Source organism: Maniola jurtina, chromosome 3 (assembly GCF_905333055.1).
Source record: "Maniola jurtina chromosome 3, ilManJurt1.1, whole genome shotgun sequence".
NCBI classification, from domain to species: domain Eukaryota; kingdom Metazoa; phylum Arthropoda; class Insecta; order Lepidoptera; family Nymphalidae; genus Maniola; species Maniola jurtina.
Window position 1 is genome coordinate 12,317,427 of NC_060031.1, and position 15,108 is coordinate 12,332,534.

A 15,108-nucleotide genomic window follows, 5' to 3' on the forward strand; every position below is an offset into this window, starting at 1 on the left:
CCAGACTAATATAAAATAATTTATTCTTCTGAAATGAGGTAAATTAATTGTATCACATTTAAACAATAAAATTAAAAAATAAGTACATAAATAAACCTTTTAATCCAAATAATATATTACTTATAACTATTAACCAATCCCTGATCATTTGTTCCTGGAATGAGTTATTATAAAATAATACTTTGTACATAATGTGTCTAAACTAGAAAGGGAAATCATCTCCGCCATATTGTGATGTCCTAGCTAGAAATATAATATTTTGATTCTATACTTTTTTAATATATTATATAATGGATTTTGTTACAAAATCACTAGGCCAATGATAATCAATAAAATGTCACAAGAATATAGTGGACATCCCTTTCTTACTTTAGATGCACTATATTTTATTTTACTTTAAAAATTTAAATAAAATTATCTTTCAACAACAAAGCACTCTGTAGAACTTTTTGGACAACCTTTGTACTCTTTCAGCTGGCTGGAATTTATTTTATCAATATTCACACAAACACATAGAGGTTTCTCTTGTCCAGGCGTATACATTTGACGTGGCACTCCCACCCAGTCTCTTACTACACCACCACTGAAATAATATAAATAAATATATTACTTATTAAACTCACAGTAAACTTAGGTTTATACACTAACTTCATTCTTCTTTGGATCATTTCTACAGTAAGCTCATCACAAGGTCTCAAAGAGTCTCTTAAAAAGTTTAGCACAATTAATAGTAAATGAAAAGAACACGGATTTGTTCACAAGTAGGATAGACTCTACACTTTATGACTTGGCTTGAATTAGCAACTATGTGTTGTTTTGTATTTAGAAGATCTTTTAATGAAAAAGCAATTTTTGCAAAGCACCTAAGAAATTCTTTGTTACACAAATTTTCTTATTAAGATTTTAGAGCTCAAAATAAATATATTATATTTAAAAAAAGTCATGGCTCATTTACTGACTGACTGTGACTATCTATGATCAGCCCAAAATAGACAAGGAATAAGGGCAGATTTTACAAAAATCCTATGGCAGAGAAGCTGTGGGCAGTTCTAGATATATCATTATCAGGTCAAAAACCTCTTAAATCATATGCCCTTAAAAACAAAAAAAAATACTATAAAGTCATGAATCAGTTAAAGGAAATGGACATCAAAAAAGTAATATTTATTTAACTCAACATGAAGCAATAGAAAAATTTTACCTTGACTTTGTACACCATACTTTAGCACCCTCCTCCTCAGTCCAAGCCATATTGCATGGTGGATACAATTGTTCCTGTTTTTTAGCTTCCTCTTTTTCTATTCTACATTGCTTAAGTCTTTGCTTCAACTCATTCATGTATGAGGTTTCTGCACCATTTTCATCATAGTATCTGCCGGCTAATAAACCTGCAAAAAGATTGTCAACACATTTTATATTTTGTGGAAAATACAACATGATTTTATGACTAATTAATTTAATTTGATGAACACTGCTGTTTTGACTTGCTTAAAATGGAATAATTGGAACAATGGTAAGTGAAGTAAGAATTATATTGAAGATATGGATTTCATCTGAAAAACAAATTTTAAAGAAAATAAAAATGGTCTCACCAATATATGTATATTTTTGTTTAAAAGTCTGCCTCCAATGTAATATGGTAAGGAGATCATTACAAGGGAGGTCAAGTACATGGTCTTTGTTCTTGCTTTCATCTTTAAAATTACCGGTAACCAGAGCCCTTGTTCCATCTTTTCCTGAAAAGTAACAATATTGATTCCATTGATTATAAAAATATGTCCAGAAGCAATGCTTTTTTACTACAACTTGGGAATGCCACAGAGGTGGGTTGAAAAGATTTCTAATGAATTCACTACATGTTAAAAAATACTATGCATTTTAAATGTGAACACCATCAGCAAGGTACTTTGTAACTTACAAGAATTACAAATACCTTGCCAATGATCTGGTATAAAACTAATTAATTCCAACAAATTTTTGGCTTGGTTTGTATTTAACTGTTGATGTGGAGGACCAAAAACGCAAATGTTTGGACAATACAAGAGCCTATCGCCAGGGTTTAGCTAAGAAAGGCGGATTTAGATAGAGAAACTACGTATGATAACCACCAAACCATGTTTGGAAGTGGGCACCCAATGATGGTTTTTAAGGAATATCTTCAAAACACACATTTCAATTTGACAATCCAAATATGAGCTATGACGATGATTCTATTCTATTTGATGTCGCAGCTGTAAATTCATATAAAGAGAAAGTTGTAAGTTTAGTCGCAGGTGTAAATTCATATAAAGTGAAAGTTGTAAGTTTAGCTTACCAATAAAATAATGATACGACGATCCTTTCATATAATGTTTACTGCCAAGAGTAACATCGAATACGTTCCCAACGACAGCCAAATACAGTTTTTCTTGCTGAATTCCATCATAAGTTGATAATTCCTCTACAGAAAGTATATTCTTCCTCGAAATTTCAACTTTATTTGTACTTTTTGGAAATCGGATTTGTTGATATAATATTGCTCCAATAACTATTGCTATAGTAAGCACTACATACTTTAAACTCGTTTTCAATCTTTTTATCACAGACATGCTTTATATTATGTTCTATTTTCCTTTTCACCCATGATTTGTTTACAAAACAAAATAGTACCTACCATACCAAAGTTGTACTTACAAAGTACCTGCGGATTCGAAAATGTCACTTTTTTTTTTAATTTATTTTACGGCCCTGGATATCACTCTTTTAAGACATGTCACATTTGACGAGTCTAAACACGGACGAATAACTTTATACAGACATACCACACTTCCAAATCTTGACTAGGCTAGATTCACTAGATTTCACTTCACTGTATCTCAGCTCAGAACTGCTCAGAACAAAAAGCGTCCATGCTTGAAACCATTTGAAACGATCTATTAGGTACCATGTAAAAAGTACTCTATGATAGGTACCTACCATATACTATCTCTGTGTACCTATCTGGTTGCTGCTACCACAGAGTAGGTACCTAATGTTTTTTTCTACAATTTTTTTGATTTGTTTACTTTTCAAACTTTAAGGTCAGTTTATATATTGTGACCATAACAATTTAATTATTTCACTGTAAAATGAATTCACTTCAACATTTACGTAAATTCACAAAATTTCCACCTAGAAGAAGAGTTGTGGTTACGGGGTTGGGTGTAGTTTCACCACTAGGAACAGGAACAGAACTAGCATGGAAGAATCTTCTAAAGGGTCATTGTGGTATAGTAGCACTTAAAGAAGAGGGATATTCTAAATTACCAAGTAGAATAGCAGGAATTATACCCATTGAGCCAGACACTGACGTAGGGAAAGCATTGTCCAAGTCAAATCTGAAATTAATGGCACCAGCCACTTGTATAGCGCTTATTGCAACTTCTGAAGCATTGAAGGATGCTAACTGGTTGCCAGAATCTGATACAGATAGAGAAGTGACAGGAGTTACACTTGGTATGGGCATGATAGATCTAAAGGATGTTTGTGATACAAATAATGCCCTAGGAGTAGGTTATAATAAAGTAAGTCCATTTTTTGTGCCAAGGATATTACCAAATATGGCTGCAGGGCACATAAGTATAAAGTATGGTTTCCGTGGACCTAACCATGCTGTTTCAACAGCTTGTGCAACCGGTGCTCATTCTATTGGTGATGCTTTCAGATTTATCAGAAATGGTGATGCTGATGTCATGGTCAGTGGTGGTGCAGAGGCTTGTATCAGTCCTTTAGCTATAGCTGGATTTTGTCGCCTAAGAGCCTTGAGCACTTCATTCAATGATAATCCTCTAAAAGCATCTAGACCTTTTGATAAGCTGAGAGATGGGTTTGTTATGGGCGAGGGAGCTGCCGTCTTAGTTTTAGAAGAATATGAACATGCTTTGAAAAGAAATGCAAAAATGTATGCTGAAATATTAGGATATGGTTTGTCTGGGGATGCTGCTCACATCACTACTCCTAGAGAAGATGGCAGTGGTGCTATTTTGTCAATGAACAGAGCACTCCGAGATAGTGCAGTACAGCCTAATGAAATCTCATACATAAATGCACATGCTACTTCTACACCAGTAGGGGATGGCATTGAATCCATTGCCATTAGGAGACTTTTTAAAGAAAATATTAAAGACATGATGGTATCTTCTACTAAAGGGGCGCATGGACATTTATTAGGTGCTGCTGGAAATTTAGAAGCAGTCTTTACAATACTAGCTTGCTATCATGGGATAGTACCACAAACCTTAAATCTGGATGATCCAATTGATGATTTAAATTATGTTGCTAATATGCCACAGGAATGGCCTAGAGAAAGGAGAGTTGCATTGAAAAATTCTTTTGGATTTGGTGGTACAAATGCAACACTTTGTATATCAAGTATTTGATCAACATTGTTATAATTCAAGACAATAATGTGATAATTTCATAGCTTATAATTTATTACAAAATAAGAAAAAGTTCTATGTAAATACCAATGTTATGAAATAAAAGCATAATAAAGACTTGATAGTATATTTAAAACTGAGTTACAAATGTTTTCAGATTTTACAACAATGGCAAAGTAGCCGCAGTAGCTCCTAGTTATATAAGGCTGTTATAGCACTTTCATATGGAGCGAAAATAAACCATTGTGTACCACATACAAGACTGAGTCACATAAAGCATGAAAATAAAATCATTTGATCAAAAATGCTACTATATTTCCTTACAAAGCCTTTTAATATTTTTTAATAGTAAATATTCATTAAATGCTGGTTATTTATTCCAGTCGATTACAACTTCAAATTATCATAAATAGTTGGAACCATTCAAACATGCACTTGACTTTCACTTATAATATTATTTATAAAATTATGATATTAACTGATAAGTTAAATCAAAATAATATACATAACATCCTATATAAGCACCTTTTCATTTCCCAAATTTTTATTTAGTTTGTTTGAGGATCATGTTTTCTAATTAGGACTTCGTAAAAAATATAAATAACGGCAGGTCACCTGGTGTCAAGTGACTGCCCTTAAATATTTGCCACCAGAAATGCTGCCAATGTTTTGCCAGCTTTAAATAGGTATTTAATAAGAGACATTAAAAACCTTTTGTTTGAATATAATTAATAACCTTTATTGTAACATAAGCCCACTAATATTGTTACCTAGTTTGCTTAGGAAAGCTTAGTTTCGCTCGCTAACATGCATCTAACATTGTGTACATGGAATAAAAATAAACATAAATTATAATTAAAGGTTACATATTTTTATTGTTGAGTAATTTTCTACTGGTTTCGAGGTTTTACGTGCAGTTTGAATGTTACACTATTTCCAACAGATTATGCAGGATTTTTGCCTTGCTTCAGTGATACTGGTTGGGTTTGTGGGTTGACACATAACTGAGCAAATTTTTGACGTAGGTTCTGTCTGAGCTCTTGCCTTTTCTCTGTTATATTTATTCGCGATTTGAACTCCAATACTTCTTCAATAGGAATATAACTGGTGTCTTGCTCTTCGTCGGATGAACATGTGTCCTACAAATAAATATATCACTTTAAAATCAAAAACAGTATTTAGAGCTGACAGGAAAATATTATTGTATGTTTGACTAAATATGCATGGTTTAATATTAAACCTAGGCCACATTTTTTTTTTAATTTTCATTGCACATTTGTTACACTATTAGTCAGTCATATATCCCACTGCTTAGTTAAAGGCAGGTATACATTAAGCCTGCAACCAATGGCAAAGTCAAGTTAGCGCCTTTCTGTTTCTGCCTTTATATACTTAGTTTATTTGCGATATTGGGTTAGAAAGTAGCTTAGCTCCTGGGATGCCACCTATTTCAATACCTCGTGAAGATCGTTAAACGATGGGCTGTGAAAAGATTTATTTATTTATTTATTTATTATTCCACAACTCAATTCTGTGCTGTTTCAAATTAACCAACTAGTATCCAATCAATCGCAATAAAGTCACCTTGGCCTGCCACACTGGCACAGATTAGGCTCAGAAGTCTTAAAAAAAAAGTACTCACCAGCATTTCTTGCAGCGAAAGTGTGAAACCAGTGCACGACGTGACCTTATCGTGTTTATTGTCCAGACAATCGCCTCTGTCGTGATTACAGAATCCTTCAGAACAAGCCACTTCAGAACCTTCCGGAGAGCTCATTAGAGAAGATGAACCAGACATAGTTTCACAGCATCCACCGTTATTTCCTGATGAGTAACCACAATCTTGGTGTTCGTTAGGAGATAAGTTGCCGTTTTTAGCTCTTTGCTTGCCTAGCTTCTTGGGTGAACAGTGTTTTGTATAATCCTCCTGACACGAATGGCAACTGTCGGTAGACTGCATTCCCTCAAAGCATGGGTTGTAGTCGCGCGGCGATAGCAGGTCGGTTGGCGTGTCTCTTTCTTCCAATAAACATTCTTCACATTGGCACTTTTCTTCGGGTTCTTCTGAGTCTGCTTCCTGTTTAGGTTAAGATAAAACATATTAAAAACTTGATGAGCCTCAAGGTCTTCACATATTACATTGACTCGACACCAACTCCACTCTGATTGGACTCACAGTGAACCATGGAAATGTGGGTTGTAAGCTCTATATTAGAGCTTTCAATGTTTAATTGAAAGAAGTGTTAATTTTCATTTTGAAAGAAGTATATTCAATGAAACTTCCTCCAAAAGAAACTTTGCCAGTGGACTTTGAATTGTAACCTGAGCTGATCGATTTTATTCACCCCAATCCCACATCCCAACAGTGTCTTAGACACAGATGAATACTGTACCATTTCCAGTACCCTGGATTTTTCACCTTATCCTAAACATAAATATTGCACACATCCCAAGCCACAAATGAATTTAACATTCTATTCCTGTTCTACAAATAAATTTTACACATATCCTCACAAGAAGTCACAAGAATTAGTGGGAAGCAGCCCATCCCAAGACAAAAGTGGGCATTGCATTTGTACCCCAACTCATGGCACAAGTGGACTCTATACCCTATGTTGAACCAAAAATGCATTTTGCATTCATCCCCAGCCACAAGTGAATTATCTATATCCCTATAAGTTCATAGTTATCCTTAGTCTCATCCAGCAACAATCATCTTAACTCATCGCCGGCCCACTACTGAGCATGGGTCTCTTCTCAGAATAAGAGTTTAGACCAAACTCCATCATACTGGCCAAGTGTAGATTGACTGACTTCACACAGCTTTGAGAACATTATGCAAAACTCTCAGGCATGCAGATTTCCTCACGATGTTTTCTTTCACCGCAAAATCAAGTGATAATATTTATTGCTCAAATGCAAATAGCTCTGAAAAGTTAGAGCCTAGAGGTGTGTGCCTGGGATAGAACTTCAGAATATGGAATACTGCAACGCTGATATCTTAATCTATTCACTCACTTGACTATCACCACTTTTACATCCAGCAACAATAGGAACATGATTTGGTCTACCAACCTTGCACTTTCCTTCGCCGGCCTGTCGCTCCTTCTTCTTGCGTCGCTTGAGTTTCTTCTGTTCTTTCCTCTGCTGGCGCGTCAGTTCCTCTTGTGTGATCTCGTCGTACAGCAGCTGCAGCTTAGACACCCCGCTCTTCAGCTCCACCGCGGTCTCGAACTTGCGATACAGCGCCTCCACTGCCACCGCCGCGAGCGTCTGGCAGGTGCCCTCCTCCTCGCGTAGACGAAGGGAAATGCGTTGCAGGCGCTCGTAGATGCATATCCCGAGACATATCAACACCTGAAACATACTAATATTACCGACCGACCAGCGAACATGCTCTGGCTGCTCTGGCTTCGATCGTGTGGAAAATTGAAAAATTTGCTTGGTACCTGTCCATCAGTGTAAGATATAAGGTAAGGTGGAAGCAGACCAGACAGCGTGGGCATGTTTAACAGACCAATCAGGTTGTTGATAGATGACATGTTGATTTTATTACATCATCTATCATAGTTATAAGTTTGCTGAAAACATCTCTTCAGCAAACCCCATTGTTCAATACTTCAACTTAATCGGATGTACGACGCGCGAACGCATAGACAAAGCGAATGACCAGACAGACAGATAATTAATATTCATTTTTATGTGTAAGATATCTCCATTGAAAAAAAAATTGATGATGAAACATTAGCATGAGTATTTAAAATCTTCAATCGAAAACATTTCTTTTCTTACCCATCCTATAATATTTATAAAAACCGGCCAAGTGCGAGTCAGACTCGCGCACTGAGGGTTCCGTACTCCGGTAATTTTTACAACATTTTGCACTATAAATCAAAAACTATTATGCATAAAAAGAAATAAAAATCTGTTTTAGAATGTACAGGTAAAGCCCTTTCATATGATACCCCACTTGGTATAGTTATCTTACTTTGAAAATTGAAACATATTTTAATTTTTTTTTTAATTATGTGACCACAAATTCGCGGTTTTCAGATTTATTCCTGTACTTGTGCTATAAGACCTACCTATCTGCCAAATTTCATGATTCTAGGTTATCGGGAAGTACCCTATAGGTTTCTTGACAGACACAACAGACAGACAGGCAACAAAGTGATCCTATAAGGGTTCCGTTTTTCCTTTTGAGGTATGGAACCCTAAAAATTATAGGGCTAAATTACAATATTTTTCTTTTCAAATTGGAAAGAAATTATTATATAAAACATACCTCTTCCTGTGCAATTTCTAAAGTTTTGGCATGTCTCTCGCGATGGTTTCCCAGCAACTCTGGTTCTGCTCGGGCGATGAGATGTGCGATGTAGTCTGTTTTAGCTGACAGGTGCAGGTGCTTATCTAACAGACAACGTTTGATGCCACCGTACAACGCTCCTACATAACCCTTTTCCTTATGTGGCTCTTTCTCTTCGACCAATAGCTGATACGCTCTCAAGACCTGTGAACAAGCAAAAAATACAACTTAATATTATAAAACACTTTCATTTGGTTTTATTTCGCTAACAAAGTCTCATTAAATGAATAATATTGAGTACCTCTGACAGACAAAGTTATACCTATAGTTCAAACAGGCCTGAAGTTGTCTAAAAAGAAATACATATTACATACTTTAAAACAAACACCCTAAAGAAGCAAAGTTAAATTATATTTTCTCCCTTCACTGTCTCCCTCACTCACAATAAGGCGCATTTCATCACCGCCTTCATGTTTTCAATTAAATTCACTTCAAAAACAGAAGCAAATAAATTATAAGAAAATTGCTTTTAAAATGTTAAATGCATCTAAATCACTTTCAGTCAGAGTTCAGTCCCAATCATAAAGATCCGTTTAGAAGCTTTACTTCAAAAACTAATTCGTATATGTGACCTAAACAAACAATATACTTTAATAGTTTGTCTTGTAATAGTTTGTTTGTCTTTAAATGAAGTTGCAATATTCAAGGGAAACAAATATTTATAAATAGATTTAATTGAACCTTCAAACTAAACAAAGCCACCTCTAAAATAGCAAAAACTCATTCATAATTCATTATTTATTTTTATTTTATTGAAGGCTGGTGCTTGTAAAATATCAACAAGAGATGTTATGTGTAAAGTTGTTATTGAAATGATCTTGATAACTAAATAATCTATACATTTTTTAACAGATTAAAATAAGCATAAAGTTAAATTAATTACTTAAGACTTAGGTAATATTATTTACTTGAGTCATGTACATTATAATATGCAAATAGAACCAATATTATGGTGGGAAAAATTGATCAGACATAACTAATAGCAATGATTGTTATATGTACTTACTCCATTGCTTTAAGGTTTTTTTCAATAATTAAAAACTAGTATTAATTTATTTCCACTTATAAGTAATCCTTGTAAAATATCTAACTATTTATCTTAAGACGGCGTCATTCACGCAACAAAAATACGCTATGTTAATTATTAACCTCGAAATTTGTTTGTAGTGCATATATTTGAGCATATTGTCAGTAAATTTTGTACTACGCCATCTCAAGGTTACAAATGCAATTTGCGCCACATCTCAAGCCGCAATTGGACTTTGCACCCTATTTAGCAATAGACTTTACACCCTATCTTCAAATCTTCAATTCATCCTGTTAGAAAATGTAGATGCTATTGCTGGATTCAGGCGGTGCAAGACCTTGGTGTGTGGAAGTCTCTGCAAGATATCTATGTCCTGCAGTAGACGCCTATCGGTTGACGATGATGATAATGATAACAAAATATGTATTTACCTTAGTCTTACAATCAGCACAGAATCTGTGTTTCCGTAGATAGTTGTGAAGAGTGTCGTGTAGCGTGTTGAAGTGAACTAAGGTGACGTGTTCACGGGCCGAAGTGCGCATTGCATCCCACGCTGCGCGCCACGCGGCCCGCCCGCCCCACCCCCACGCTCCCCAGCCCCATGCACAGGTTGAAGTTGCGCCCCATCCTCTTGCTGTGCCGGCTTCAAGTGAGTGCAATGTGCAACGCTGGGATTTCTTCCACCTTGGTTGACTGAGTATTAGGCATTCGATGCCAGTACTGAAAATATGCAGCAATAAAATTAAATAGCTTTGGTGATTTGTCTTAACTAACAAAATAAAAATTGTAGTAAGTATGTAAAACTTTTTTGACGGGTTGAAGCTAAATTGGAACTGGAAACTAAGTTCTTACAACACTAAAACCAAATATATACAACCAAATAAGTACCAACATCAATAAAATTGGATGTATAGCTTACCTGTGACCATTTAACAGAGTAGAGAGTGACTGTGGATGTGTGATTTTGTCTTCTCTGATTGTCATAACTTCATCTGGGGTCAGAATAAGTGGATCTAAAGTTGGATGTCCTGATTTGCATAGCTGATAAAAGAGTCTTTCAACACTGAAAAAGAATACAAGCTTTGAATATACAGTGTACAACTCCCTGTAACAAATTTCAATTTTAAAATCTTAAACTGAATTTTTAATTTTAGAGATTAACATATTGTATAATGTTTATAGAGCACTCAAATAATATAGAATTTACAGGTTTTTGGCATAGAGAAATTGTTTTGTATTTTGTTATAATATGTATGAATGCAAAGATTTTTATTGAATCTGGACTGTTAATTAGTTGCTATTATATCTAAAAATGCAAAGGCTTTTATGAACGTAAATGTCACAGGCATCTGAATTGTCATAATATCACTACATCCTAACATCAAACTGCAATAGCTATATGAAAGTGTTTAGTCCGATTTCCACCAAGAAATAAAGTATAAGGTACTTAAGCAGGTAAAGTCTAGATTATAACATAATTATTACTTACCATTACTGAACCAAGATGCAGAACAGCCCTATGAAAATACTGGCTAAGCAAGCACTAATTAATACTTACCACATGTGCCCACACTAACTTTATTATCAAAGAATTAATATCAAAAAACATAATCTAATTTGAAGTGAATCAAAACCAAATCATTAAAACAGTAAAAAAATTCTATGTAGGTAACAGCTAATGAATAATTAAGGAAAAATGTACACAGCATAATTAAAATTCCAGTCACAATAAAATGTTAGTAATGTTAAAACTGAGCTCAATGTTAGGGCAAAGAATAAGGAGCTACCTTCTTCGGCAGCCGACGCAAGGAATGCTTTGATTTAAAACGTTAAATATATCGGATGCGTCGACCCTTAGCGCTGATTTCAGTTCGTCTGTCGTAAGGATTCTGTACTTGCGCATGAACTCTTCATATTCGCGACCTTTCACTTGAGGGTTGTCACAAATGAGGCCCATTGTATTTAGATCCATAATCATCTGAAAATAATACTCAAATAGAGAGATTAAACAAAGAAAATTTCCAGTTAATAAGGTCAACTCTAAGACGTCATTCGAGTTTAGGAAATCGATCAAAGTTACCAAACAAGTCTCAGCAATGCGAATCTATTCAAAATACTAAGCATTTTAATGCACGAAAGAATAAATTCATGAAGCACATGATTAAATTGCTATCTTTTTAAAGTAATCTACGTTAGAGGTAATGTCAGGGAGCAACAGAACTTACAGTGAGGTTTTCGTAAATATTAAGTGGTAATTGCCGACGTTTAATAACGGGCTCCTTTTCACCATTGTATATATCGACCAATTTAGCCATTTTTCACAATTAATCACATAAAATTGCCGACAAAATACACAAATATAACAAAATGACGGCTGATGACGGCCAACTTTTACGAAATACACGTCGAGTTGCGAAGATAATTAAATTATCACAGAGTACGAAAATCCTATGAAAAACCGATAACAACAGTACCGATAAACGGCGGTAACCGGGAGACACAGACGTACTTGAGATAGTATATAAACCATCCAAGGTGCTGTGCCTTGCACAAAATAACACAAAATATAGACCGAGACTCTGTTCTACAGAGTGAACCACAGAATACAATTACTCCAAGAGTGAACTGTGCCTCGCGTGCCACTTTCGTACTGAACCATTAAAAGCAGTGAAAAAAGGCGGTTAAACCTAAGAAAATTATTATTACCTATAACTCCGTCTATGAAAGTTAAAAATTATCTTGGAATAAGGAGTAAGGATATAATAATACTTATAGTATTTACATAATATTGTATTATTCTGAAAGGAGATTCACCAGAAACTCACATTGTGGTTAGTTGATGTACTACTTAATAAAATGAAACTGGAGGACTGAATTTTATAGATTTCTTAATCGTCATAACCTAAACCATTACAAAATGTTTATTTACTGGTTTTTTCCATGATTAACGATTTTTCTTTTCTCTGTTTCGTCAATCATCAAACCATCAAACATAATTGCAGCGGCAAACTTATTTCTAAAGTTACTCGTACTTAATCAATGTAATTAAAAATTCGAATGTAGTCTGTGAACATTCCTTTTTTTTCTCTCGTCTGGCTTTGCACAGATGAACATTTCTAAATGTCAATGTAAATTTTGGCAGATATTAATTATCTGTGGAATATTAATTATTAATGGCATCGGGAATCGGGAAGTAGAAAATTCAAAATATAAATTATTTTCTTTGCTCTGTCTACGAATGTGTTATTTGTTTTGAATGAATTCAAGATGTCCAAAATATTCACACCAACGAATCAAATTCGCCTAACAAATGTGGCTATTGTGAGGTTAAAAAAGGGTGGTAAAAGATTTGAAATAGCATGTTATAAAAATAAAGTAGTATCTTGGAGAAATAAAATGTAAGGAGCTTTCCGAATTCGACAGAGTCTTTTGGTCATATTTCTATTATTTAGAAATTATGTATGTTTTGCAATATAGAAATTTAACCACTCTAGTTATTATATTTTTTCAGAGAGAAAGATATTGATGAAGTGCTACAAACTCACACTGTATTTACAAATGTTTCAAAAGGGCAGGTAGCTAAAAAAGAAGACTTGTTAAAGATTTTCGGTAAAGAAGACCAGACAGAGATATGCAAGGAGATCTTAGATAAAGGGGAGTTACAAGTTTCTGATAAAGAGCGCCACTCGCAAATTGATTCTCTCTTCAAAGATATTGCCACAACTGTAGCTGACAAGTGTGTTAATCCAGAAACCAAAAGGCCATATCCTGTCTCAATTATAGAAAAGGCCATGAAGGATATTCATTTTTCTGTCAATGTAAACAAAAGTGCGAAACAACAATCATTAGAAGTTATACCACTAATTAAAACAGAGATCCCTCTCGAAAGAGCTCAAATGAGGGTAAGAATACTTTTAAGTGGCAAAGATGCACGCAAAGTAAGGGATAAAGCTGTTAAGCTTGCAATGAACGTTGAAGAAGAAAATTGGGAAGCTGGAACTGCAAATATAATTTGCCTAATTGATCCTGGTAGTTTTAGAACCTTAGATGAGATGATCAAGACAGATACAAAGGGGCATGGACAGTTTGAATTATTAAATTTGAAAGAAATGGTGGAAGGCGAGCAAGCTCTTTAAATATGTCAATAATATAATTAATATTTCATAATAAGTACCTATTGAATAATATGTATAATAAGTACCTGTAGAATCTTTTCTAATTTGAATAAAATCTTGTGACCTTTTTAAAATAAAACCAGTTGTATCCAACTTGCATTGCTTTCATTTAATTTTTTTTAAATCAATTTATTGTTCTACTCCATGTACTACACAACTAACTGAAATTGGTGAAAATTAATCTGTCTGAACAGTTTTCATCAGTTTGGAATGAGCAACGAATTTTATGTGAGAATTTACTATGAATTTCTACAATCTAAATTGGCAAAAATTATACTGCATGCAGATTGCCGCGTTTGCAATAATATAGTATTGTGTACATCATTATGACGCTTGGTATATTACATAGTCTGCTTGGTATGGCTGCGCTTAGCAGGATACTTTGGATACTTTGCACCTTGTACCTACTTGTAGGTATCATTAGTTCAAAATCATGTCTACAAGTAAATAAATGTAAAAATGGTTGCGAAGGTTTTGAGGCAGTCAAGAATGTAGTTTTGTTTTGCTTGATCAAGCAAAGCAAATGGCACTTTTCTCATCGCCTCAAGCAAAAATTCCAGGGCGTCCAAGACGTTCAAGCACATAAATTTTTGCTTTAAGTTAATAAATATAAAAAAAAAATGTTATGTAAACGTTTGCTTCTGATGACAGAAGAGAGTGGAAGAAGAAGACATGTTGTGCCGACCCCACATTGCATGGTATAAGGTCAGGAAGAAGAAGAAGAAGACAATGTTTGCTTGAGTCAAGCATTATTGTTGGATGGCAATCAGGGTATGAGGCGGGGGGACGCACAGCAAACCCGCACGTTTGACGTCATCCGCAAATAGCTTGGCCCTTGGGGCTGAAGGCAGTGCGGGCGGGTTTGTGACTTTTGTGAGGCGTTCCCACCCCGGTTGCCAATTCAACCTGTCGCGCACATAGTGATTACATACTCTTTGGTCGCGCACACTAGTGTGACACATGCTATATACTCAAAGAGTAAATGTATTATATACTCTTTGATGCTTTGATTACCTACTTTTTCTTTGGTGCACGTCAAAGAATACGAGTACCTACGGAGTATACCTACTTTTTTTTTCAATTTATTTTACGGCCCTGGATGTACATGTCTATAGGTAATTTAAAACAAAGAGTAATAACTCA

General features: G+C 34.8%; 4 protein-coding genes across 4 annotated transcripts; 2 read left to right on the top strand and 2 right to left on the bottom strand.

The window, feature by feature from the left end:
- Positions 1–6: 6 nt before the first annotated feature.
- Positions 7–2,678, bottom strand: LOC123880953 (neuferricin). The gene is made up of 4 exons (XM_045929397.1): positions 2,315–2,678; positions 1,593–1,736; positions 1,202–1,388; positions 7–583 (listed from the first exon to the last, which is right to left on the bottom strand). The coding sequence occupies exons 1-4, from the start codon at positions 2,586–2,588 to the stop codon at positions 415–417; spliced, it is 774 nt and encodes a 257-aa protein (XP_045785353.1). The 5' UTR covers positions 2,589–2,678; the 3' UTR covers positions 7–414.
- Positions 2,679–3,033: 355 nt separating this feature from the next.
- On the top strand, positions 3,034–4,514 carry LOC123880946 (3-oxoacyl-[acyl-carrier-protein] synthase, mitochondrial). Its single transcript, XM_045929388.1, has one exon. It carries the CDS (start codon positions 3,108–3,110, stop codon positions 4,395–4,397), a length of 1,290 nt encoding a protein of 429 aa, XP_045785344.1. The 5' UTR covers positions 3,034–3,107; the 3' UTR covers positions 4,398–4,514.
- LOC123880937 (gametogenetin-binding protein 2-like) lies at positions 4,512–12,223 on the bottom strand. Its single transcript, XM_045929371.1, has 8 exons — positions 12,016–12,223; positions 11,578–11,768; positions 10,710–10,853; positions 10,222–10,510; positions 8,683–8,907; positions 7,473–7,754; positions 6,040–6,474; positions 4,512–5,536 (listed from the first exon to the last, which is right to left on the bottom strand). Exons 1-8 carry the CDS (start codon positions 12,103–12,105, stop codon positions 5,342–5,344), a joined length of 1,851 nt encoding a protein of 616 aa, XP_045785327.1. The 5' UTR covers positions 12,106–12,223; the 3' UTR covers positions 4,512–5,341.
- A 721-nt stretch (positions 12,224–12,944) lies between these two features.
- On the top strand, positions 12,945–14,052 carry LOC123880954 (ribosome maturation protein SBDS). The gene is made up of 2 exons (XM_045929399.1): positions 12,945–13,188; positions 13,302–14,052. The coding sequence occupies exons 1-2, from the start codon at positions 13,058–13,060 to the stop codon at positions 13,924–13,926; spliced, it is 756 nt and encodes a 251-aa protein (XP_045785355.1). The 5' UTR covers positions 12,945–13,057; the 3' UTR covers positions 13,927–14,052.
- Positions 14,053–15,108: the final 1,056 nt, after the last annotated feature.